This window comes from Myxine glutinosa, chromosome 13 (genome assembly GCF_964187855.1).
Source record: "Myxine glutinosa chromosome 13, kmMyxGlut1.1, whole genome shotgun sequence".
Classification (NCBI taxonomy): Eukaryota; Metazoa; Chordata; class Myxini; order Myxiniformes; family Myxinidae; genus Myxine; species Myxine glutinosa.
The window spans coordinates 13,734,873-13,746,058 of NC_136273.1; the positions used below are offsets into that span (position 1 = coordinate 13,734,873).

Genomic DNA, 11,186 nt, shown 5'->3' on the forward strand with positions numbered 1-11,186 from the left:
TCCATGGGGAATAAAATATGTAAATGATGACGTCATAGGTCACGTGGTTGGGCCGCCATCTTGGAAAAACCGAAAAACCTAGTACCTCCATATCTGCGGAAGTGCTGAACAGAAAAAATTGAGACATGGCTCATTGTAAAGAACTCTCCATGGGGAATAAAATGTGTTAATGATGACGTCATATGTCACGTGGTCGGCCGCCATCTTGGAAAAACGGCAAAACTTTGCACCACTATATCTCCAAAAGTGCGAAACAGAAAAAATTGAGACATGGCTCATTGGAAAGAACTCTCCATGGGGAATAAAATATGTTAATGATGACATCATATGTCACGTGGTTCGGCCGCCATCTTGGAACAACCGAAAAATTTTGCACCTCCATATCTCTGAAAGTGCTGAATAGAAAAAATTGAGACATGGCTCATTGTAAAGAACTCTCCATGGGGAATAAAATATGTTAATGATGACATCATAGGTCACGTGGTTCGGCCGCCATCTTGGAAAAACCGAAAAACGTAGCACCTCCATATCTCCAAAAGTGCTGAATAGAAAAAGTTGAGACATGGCTCTTTGTAAAGAACTCTCCATGGGGAATAATATATGTATGTTAATGATGACGTCATCGGTCACGTGGTTCGGCCGCCATATTTGTCCAAAATGGCCGACAAAAAAGTACATTCCGGCAAGTCCTCGGTCTCTGACCGATTTTTCATCTGTCTGTCTGTCTGTCTGTCTGTCTGTTTGTCTGTTTGTCTGTTTGCAGCACTGCGTCTACACCGTTGCACGTAGAATCGCCAAACTTTGCACACATATGGGTCTTGCCCTGGAATAGACTGTGCCCAATTGATGACGTCATCGGTGACGTGGTTCGGCCGCCATCTTGGAAAAACCGAAAAACTTTGCACCTCTATATCTCCGAAAGTACTGAACAGAAAAAATTGAGACATGGCTCATTGTAAAGAACTCTCCATGGGGAATAAAATATGTAAACGATGATGTCATCAGTCACGTGGTTCGGTTGCCATCTTGGAAAAACGGCAAAACGTTGCGCCACTATATCTCCAAAAGTGCTGAACAGAAAAAATTGAGACATGGCTCATTGTAAAGAACTCTCCATGGGGAATAAAATATGTTAATGATGACGTCATATGTCACGTGGTCGGCCGCCATATTGGAAAAACCGAAAAATTTAGCACCTCCATATCTCCGAAAGTGCTGAATAGAAAAAATTGAGACATGGCTCATTGTAAAGAACTCTCCATGGGGAATAAAATATGTTAATGATGATGTCATTGGTCACGTGGATCGGCCGCCATCTTGGAAAAACCGAAAACCTCTGCACCTCCACATCTCCAAAAGTGCTGAATAGAAAAAATTGAGACATGGCTCATTGTAAAGAACTCTCCATGGGGAATAAAATATGTTAATGATGACGTCATCGGTCACGTGGTTCGGCCGCCATATTTGTCCTAAATGGCCGATAAAAAAGTACATTCCGGCAAGTCCTCGGTCTCTGACCGATTTTTCATCTGTCTGTCTGTCTGTCTGTTTGTCCGTTTGTCTGTTTGCAGCACTACGTCTACACAGTTGCATGTAGAATCGCCAAACTTTGCACATGTATTTGTCTTGCCCTCTAATATACTGTGCCCAAATGATGACGTCATCGGTCACGTGATTTGGCCGCCATCTTGGAAAAACCGAAAAATTTGCACCTCCATATCTCCGAAAGTGCTGAACAGAAAACATTTAGACCTGGCTCATTGTAAAGAACTCTCGATGGGGAATAAAATATGTTAATGAAGACGTCATCGGTCACGTGGTTCGGCCGCCATATTTGTCCTAAATGGCCGATAAAAAAGTACATTCCGGCAAGTCCTCGGTCTCTGACCGATTTTTCATTTGTCTGTCTGTCTGTTTGTTTGTCTGTCTGTCTGTCTGTCTGTTTGCAGCACTATGTCTACACCGTTGCATGTAGAATCGCCAACTTTGCACACGTATTGGCCTTGCCCTCTAATATACTGTGCCCAAATGATGACGTCATCGGTCACGTGGTTTGGCCGCCATCTTGGAAAAACCGAAAAACTTTGCACCTCCATATCTCCGAAAGTGCTGAACAGAAAAAATTGAGACATGGCTCATTGCAAAGAACTCTCCATGGGGAATACAATATGTTAATGATGACGTCATCAGTCACGTGGTTCGGCCGCCATCTTGGAAAAACCGAAAAACTTAGGATCTCTATATCTCCAAAAGTGCTGAATAGAAAAATTGAGACATGGCTCATTGCAAAGAACTCTCCATGGGGAATAAAATATGTTAATGATGATGTCATTGGTCACGTGGATCGGCCGCCATCTTGGAAAAACCGAAAAACTTAGCACCTCCATATCTCCAAAAGTGCTGAATAGAAAAATTGACATGGCTCATTGTAAAGAACTCTCCATGGGGAATAAAATATGTTAATGATGACGTCATCGGTCACGTGGTTCGGCCGCCATCTTGGAAAAACCGAAAAACTTTGTACCACCATATCTCTGAAAGTGCTGAATCGAAAAAATTGAGCAAGATGCAACTGAGCAAGATGAAATTTCTTGAGCATCTCGAGAAAAATTAGTGGAGAAAAAAATAACGACGACGTCATCAGTCACGAGGTTCGGCCGCAATATTTGTTTTAACACAAAAGCCTTAAAAACCACTAATAACCACGTCCTGGTGAGGGTCTGCAATCTCCGATTGCTCTTTCTATGTTTGCATTTGTCCTGTTTTTGCCTCGGTTCCACAATTGGTGTGCGGCCGTAGCAGCAAATAGTTTGTAATTCCATTTTGTTAAAGGCAACTTCGACGTGAATGGAACCAAAAGCAATTTCTACACAACTCAGTTTGGTTGCTGCTCCTGCCGATCAAACGGGGGTTATATTAACAGGAACATCCGGCCTTGTATTATATTAACCCGGTTATATTAACACCCGGCTTTGAAGAGGGTGAGATATTGCACACCAGAAAATGTTCTCTAATTGGTACATTTCCTCTGCATACAAAAATGAAGTAACAGCTGGAAACTTCAACCCATCCATGCCTAGTTATTTATTTATTATTTATTATTTATTTATATATATTTTTTGTATGCAGACATGTACTAAGCCTGGCGTTGTTAGGGTGTTAACCTGGCTTAGTGGTTAGGGTGCCGGCTTGGGATCTTAGGATCCTGAGTTTAGATCCGGGTCGTTCGCTGAATTAACACCAGGTGGGTTAACTCAGCCTGTCATCCTTCCGAGGTCGGCAAATTGAGTACTAGCTTGCTGGGATGAATGATCCCGGTGTGTACCCCGATTTAGAATAGGTACACCGTATCCCTGCGCATCGTAAGAGGCGACTAAGGGTTGGCGTCAGAAGGGTATCCGGCCATAAAAACATTGCCTCAAAACAGGGAACCATGATTGTCATGGGGCCCGCAAGGCTAACCCCCGCTCTCGTGGGGAAAAATGGCCTTAAAACGATCATTCATTCATTCATATGCAGACATGTAACCTAATGGAAATCATTCATATGCAGACATGTAAAGAGCGTTGTGTAGATAAAAGTCCTGTTCACATTTGTTTTTCCAGATGGATATAAAAGTTGTATTCATAAAGTCATTAATTATAAGAGCTAAGTGCTAAAAAAATAATTTTAAAAAAAATCACACTGATGACGTCACTTTAAATGGATGATATTTTGAACATGAACGCACAATGAATTCGTTTCTTTAACAACAAAGTTAAGGGACTTGGACTTTGCAAAAACAACCTGATTACCTTGTTAAAAGGTGAGCAGTATTATTACCTGGATTACATATCTATATAATAATAGCGTAAGGACTCGACTTTGTTATCCCTTTTACGCCGCACCCAGTGACCCGACGCCCACGGCACTAATGGATTTACGATCTACGAACCGCGCTCTTTGTTTATCACGTACAGCCATACTCGAAAAATCTGAATTAGCCGACGTTGGGGCCCAAAAGCATCCGATTAACTGCCGATACGACGCCATCTTGCGACGCCATCGTATTGGCGTCTGCTGGGCGAAGGCGAAGCAAGCCGTCCGCCGATTGGACAGGCGAAGGCGAAAGCAAGCCGTCCGCCGAGTGGACAATCCAGAGCATGCATTTGTGCCGGTGTCGGCGATCGTTGTTCATATACGCACTCTTCATTCTCATCTTTCTTCCTAACTCTTACTCGGACAAGCAAATCCCCTATGCCATCCATAATGGTACACTCTATCCATACACCACATCCTCCCTTCCGTGGATGTTCCACGGGTTTCGGCTAGTATTAAATATTGTAGTTTATCTGAGATTGTGATTTTAAACCATGATGCCGTGGAAGATAAAATTAGGTTGCTGTGATTGGTACTTGGCCTTTGGCGATATTTAATAACAAGAGGTTTCTGTTATTACCCTCGCCAGAGGAGAGGGTATTGCATTTGAGTCGGTTTGTTTGTTTGTCTGTTTGTTTGTCCACACAGAATAAATATGATTTTTCTCTGCAACAGTTGGTCCAATTGACTGGAAATTTTCACCATCAATGCAACTCCACCTGTATAATTTTTAAAAATAATTATGACATCATATGTCACGTGGTATGGGCACCATCTTGGAAAAACCGAAAAAATTTGCACCTCTACATCTCTGAAAATGCTGCACATAAAAGATTGAGACATGGCTCATTGTAAAGAACTCTCCATGGGGAATAAAATATATTAATGATGATGTTGACATCATAGGTGCCTCCATTATGACGTCATAATTCGACAAGTACAAAACTTCTTCCGGTCAAGATGAATTTTATTGAGCATAATCTAGGGATAAATTGGTGGAGAAAAAAAATATCATGGTGAGGGTTTGCAATCTCTGATTACTCTTTCTAGTTCATTATATTATGTGTCTAATTTGAACTGATAATGCCTTGATGAACACCATCGTCTTTTTGTACTTGCAAATATATATAATTGGCTTTAATTTATTTTCTCTCAACAGTTGTACGAACTTATATATTGCGAATTGAAGAAAGAAAAATGCAGTTTATTCAACTATTGTAATGATCTCATTCCAAGAACATGTTGAACCAAAATGTTTGGATGTGGATCAGTAGATGGATGGATAGATAGATAAATAGATCAGTGGATGGATATATAGATGGATAGATAAATAGATAGATAAATAGATAGATAAATAGATAGATAGATAAATAGATAGACAGATGAATAGATAGATAGATAGATACATACATAGATAAATAGATAGATAGATTCATAGATAGATAGATAGATAGATAGATAGATAGATAGATACATAGATAGATAGATGAGTGGATGGATGGATAAATAGATAGATAGATAAATAGATCAGTGGATGGATATATAGATGGATAGATAAATAGATAGATAAATAGATAGATAGATAAATAGATAGACAGATGAATAGATAGATAGATAGATACATACATACATAGATAAATAGATAGATAGATTCATAGATAGATAGATAGATACATACATAGATAGATAGATGAGTGGATGGATGGATAAATAGACAGATAGATAAATAGATAGATACATCGATAGATCACTCAGTGGATGGATTTATAGATAGATAGATACATACATACATACATAGATAAATAGATAGATACATAGATACATACATAGATAGATACATAGATACATAGATAGATAGATGAGTGGATGGATGGGTAGATAGATAGATAGATAGATAGATCGATAGATCGATCAGTGGATGAATTTATAGATAGATAGATAGATAGATAGATAGATAGATAGATAGACAGATACATCAGTGGATGGATGGATAGATAGATCAGTGGATGGATGGATAGATAGATCAGTGGACGGATGGAGAGATAGATCAGTGGATGGATGAATGGATAGATAGATAGATAGATAGATAAATAGATATATAGATAGATAGATCAGTGGATGGATAGATAGATATATAGATGAGTGGATGGATGGATAGATAGATCAGTAGATGGATAGATAGATATATAGATGAGTGGATGGATGGATAGATAGATCAGTGGATGGATGGATAGATAGATCAGTGGATGGATGGATAGATAGATCAGTGGATGGATGGATAGATAGATCAGTGGATGGTTGGATAGATAGATCAGTGGATGGATGGATAGATAGATCAGTGGATGGATGGATAGATAGATCAGTGGATGGATGGATAGATAGATCAGTGGATGGATGGATAGATAGATCAGTGGATGGATGGATAGATAGATCAGTGGATGGATGGATAGATAGATCAGTGGATGGATGGATAGATAGATCAGTGGATGGATGGATAGATAGATCAGTGGATGGATGGATAGATAGATCAGTGGATGGATGGATAGATAGATCAGTGGATGGATGGATTGATAGATCAGTGGATGGATGGATTGATAGATCAGTGGATGGTTGGATAGATAGATCAGTGGATGGATGGATAGATAGATCAGTGGATGGATGGATAGATAGATCAGTGGATGGATGGATATATACACAGATAGATCAGTTGATGGATGGATAGATAGATAGATACATAGATAGATAGATGAGTGGATGGATGGATAGATAGGATAGAGATAGATACATAGATATACAGATAAATAGATAGATACATAGATACATAGATAGATAAATACATAGATAGATAGATAAATACATAGATTGATAGATAGATAGATAGATCAGTGGATGGATGGATAGATAGATCAGTGAATGGATGGATAGATAGATGAGTGGATGGATAGATAGATAGATATAGATGAGTGGATGGATGGATAGATAGGATAGAGATAGATATAGATATATAAATAAATACATAGATAGATACATAGATAGATAGATAAATAGATAAATAGGTAGATAGATCTGTGGAAGGATGGATAGATAGATAGATAAATAGAGAGATAAATAGATAAATAGATAGATAGATAGATAGATAGATAGATAGATACATAGATAGATAGATGGATGAGTGGATGGATGGATAGATAGGATAGAGATAGATACATAGATATATAGATAGATAGATAGATACATAGATGGATAAATAGATAGATAGATCAGTGGATGGATTGATAGATAGATAGATAGATAGATAGATAGATAGATAGATAGATAGATAGATCAGTGGATGGTTGGATAGAACAGTGGATGGATGGACAGATAGATAGATCAGTGGATGGATGGATAGATAGATAAATAGACATAGATAAATAGATAGATAGATCGATAGATGAGTGGATGGATGAATAGATAGGATAGAGATAGATACATAGATACAAAGATAGATAGATAGATAGATAGATGGATCAGTGGATGGATGGATAGATACATCAATCGATAGATCAGTGGATGGATTGATAGATACATAGATAAATAGATCAGTGGATGGATGGCTAGATAGATCAATGAATGGATAAATCGATACATTTGGAAGGATCAATAGATAAGTCGATCAATGGTTCTTTGCACAATGACGTATGTAATGAAAAGTAATTGTCGATCATGAGCTCTGTTCGGAAAATGATAAGTATTTGTTGCAAAAGCAAACGAGAGAATCACCTAAAAAGTGTTTGTCGCATTTTGTACTCTCTGTCTTTGTCTCTACATCTGTGTGTCTCTCTCTGTGTCTGTGTCTGTGTCTGTGTCTGTCTGTCTCTCCAGATTCAGTGCTGCCAAAATAGCCCCACGGCAAGGACTACACTAAATGGTTTACCTTTGCCTTCCCAATGGTAGTCTCGGTCAGGAATTCTATAATTTGTTGAGGATGCCGGCGATAACTCACCTCCACCTTGCTAAAGACACCGTGGGGTCTTTAACGTCCACCAGCTAATGACAGCAGATGGAACACCCAGGTAAACGTCCATCTGAGTGTCGACACACTTTGTCATGGCTTGACGTGAAATGTGACTTGTGCCTGCCTGCGAATCCGACATGGTCTACAGTCGGGTCGAGAATCGAGCCAATAATATAGGGAACATGACGGTCAATGTGCGACCTCTGCACTATCCTTATGGTGTTCCTCTTGAGTGTTAATTAAATAGCTCGAGTTCCAAGGTCTATGACCATGAAGCTTCTCGTGTTTCCTGTCGCGTCGATCAATTCACGTTCGTGCTGTCTGATGCCATTTGGCCATTGCTTGTAATGAGAGTCAATGAGGCTGCGAGAGGAGAAGGGACGCACTGAGTTAGACACAAGGCACTCTGTCCCGAATCACACTCGTATGGAAGACCCCATTTTGCAACAATCGCAACATCTTTCCGACATATCCTCAAATCGATGGGGGATTTTTTTTTTATTTTTTTTTTTTCACTCAGTGTTCAATTTGATTTCACTCGAGGAGGAGAGCCAAGACAGCAATTTTGTGGTCGATGGCAAAATAGACTCAAACTCTTTTACAGAAGATATATATATATTCCACAGCCATATTCATCTCTGAGGATATCCCAAAGACTCAATAGCACAGTGGGCTATCACCACGTAAGTGATGAGGTCCGCAGGTTGAGTCCAGAGTTGAGTCAGAATTTTTTTCACACTAGCCCCACGTGAGAATTTATTCCTGTTTATTAAATTTATATTTATTTATGTTTATATATAAATATATATATATATATATATATATATATATATATATATATATATATATATATATATATATATATATATTATGTACACACATACATATACACACACACACATATACATATATATATATATATATATATATATATATATATATATATATATATATATATATATATATATATATCTATCTGTGCAGTGTCTGTGTTGCCTTGTCACTGAACTACCCCCTCAAACTTTTGTGACATCGTACCAAACTTCTGGTATGCAACTATCTCTCTCCTGGGTATGTCCTAAGGGTATTGTCTTTGAAAGAAAAGAAAAAAATTGAATTTTTTTTTTAATGTTTTTTTTTTTCAACTTAATTATTCAAACTAAATTGGTATAAAATATGTAACATCACAAACACGACAAATACATTTGTACAAAATAATTGTTTGTATTGTGATTGGTATAAGCAATTCAGGTACAGTCATTATCCTCAGCTAAAACAAGCCTGTTCCTCAGTAACGACGCGTAGCGAGCTGAGCCAAGCTCGTACATATACATATACATATATATATATATATATATATATATATATATATATATATATATATATATATGTGTGTGTGTGTGTGTGTGTGTGTGTGTGTGTGTGTGTGTGTGTGTATCTGTGTCTGTGTCTGACATCGTGCATACTGAGAGAAAGCTATAACCATATGACTTCATGAGCAATCGATTCCTCTCAAAATATCACCAGGGATCATGCAACATGATGCGAGGGGCGTTCAAAAAGTTCAAAGAACGATAAGTGGTCGATTCTCCAAATGAGTATATAAAGATAATAAATACCGGTACATTGATTTATTTTCTTACTATATATATATATACTGTACCTTTAGTACTTAAAGGATGAAAAATTAAAGTATCCCGTTCATGAACATGTCGAACAGCTCTTGTAGACGTGTCAGTTGGAAGCAATTATCAGATTGACAATAAGTTCCAACTGACAATAGCAAAGCAAATAATGGCCGGAGGAATTTGTCTTTACTGTCTGTCGATGTGCGTATTTCTCTCTACCGTCAGACACACAGACACCATACCAGCGCGCAGATGTTCTCCGGCGGTTTCCCGCAGGTTATGTCCATCGGGTCCACGCGGACGCGCGCATAGCGAGCCAGGTCCGTGCTTTGCGGTTGACAGGAGTGATATTCCCACGCTGCAACATCGTCGGCGCGATGCACGGTAACCTTGCACCGGCTGTACGGCGGTACCTGCGAAGCGGAGCCCAGACTGAGCGCGGCTCCTACGACCAAGAGGACCTCGTAGGGCCAGGCGAGTCCGGTCCGGACCGTGGGAACCATGGTCAGCGAAGGCCGGAGAGGAGCGCCGAAGAGCGCCGCATAGTCCGACGGGGCTCCGGGTAAATGGGATCGAGGAGCTCGCTGCTCGCGCGCTTTTTGGGCCGGACGCGGCAAAGTTCCAGCGGCGATGTCGAACCGCAGCACGTTAGACAATCGAGTACAGAGAATCCGGGCGAAGACAGACAGTGGACGTGGAACTCGAGATCGGGATCTTCGTGCGGCGCGGAAGTCCGACACGCAGAGCGATTTAAGGCAGCGCTGGAGATTCGCCTCCTCTTCTACACCCTCCCCGCACACAGCCCCCCGCACACCTCTCTATCCCACCTCCCTTCCCCCGTCCGGTGATAATCCCCAGTGGCGCCGAAGCGGAGCCGTGGACCGAGCGCGAGTCCAGCACGGTAAGTTTCTCCAGCGTCTGGGAAGTGCGCAGGTGATGATTCTAATGAGTGTAGTTGCAAGACTCTCCCGGAAATAACAATCCAGAAGCCCGTCCAGGTGCACCTGCGCGTACAGCGTGCCAGTCGCCCAGTGGACGGATAAACAACATTTTGAGCGGTTCAAAGAACAGCTGCCAAGAATCAACATACATGACCGTAATAAATCATTACGGACATATATATATATATATATATACAAATAAATAAATATAAAAATGTGTGTGTGTGTGAGTGTGTGTGTGTGTGTGTGTGTGTTCACCATGAAGTGGTAAACCGAATGGGTTTCAGCATGTGGAAGGCACAGAACCGCCCACTGCCTGATACAAAGTCATCTGCGAGCTGCTAACCGCAGAATCAGGCAGCTTACATGGCTTCAGGAAGCCGTTTTTGGCAGGAAAATCAGCTAAACTCCTTGGGAAAACGAATCCATCTATGGGCGCGTTTCTGGCTCTCGACACCATAAGCACGGCGTGGATTGCCCACAGAAATTTAACTGACACCTCATTGCAGATAAGAGGTACGAGAAAAAGAAAAGTGTGTATGTATAATATATCATCTCAATAGCTCTCTCTTTCTCTCTCTCTCTCTCACACACACACACACACACACACACACACACACACACACACACACACACACACACACACACACAGTCACCTGGAAGGGCTCCGTTCCACCTTCTGAAACCCACATTTAGAGACAAAAACCAGCGACACACACACACACACGCATGCACACACACACACAAGCGCACACACACATA

General features: G+C 40.4%; 1 protein-coding gene across 1 annotated transcript in view; it reads right to left on the reverse strand.

Annotated features, from left to right (window-relative positions):
* The window catches only part of LOC137438614 (netrin-G2), a 208,372-nt gene extending 198,121 nt beyond the window's left edge, over positions 1 to 10,251 (reverse strand). The window contains 1 exon segment of the mRNA XM_068133822.2: positions 9,726 to 10,251. Within this exon segment, the coding sequence (XP_067989923.2) occupies positions 9,726 to 9,986 (261 nt within the window). The 5' untranslated portion in view covers positions 9,987 to 10,251.
* Positions 10,252 to 11,186: the final 935 nt, after the last annotated feature.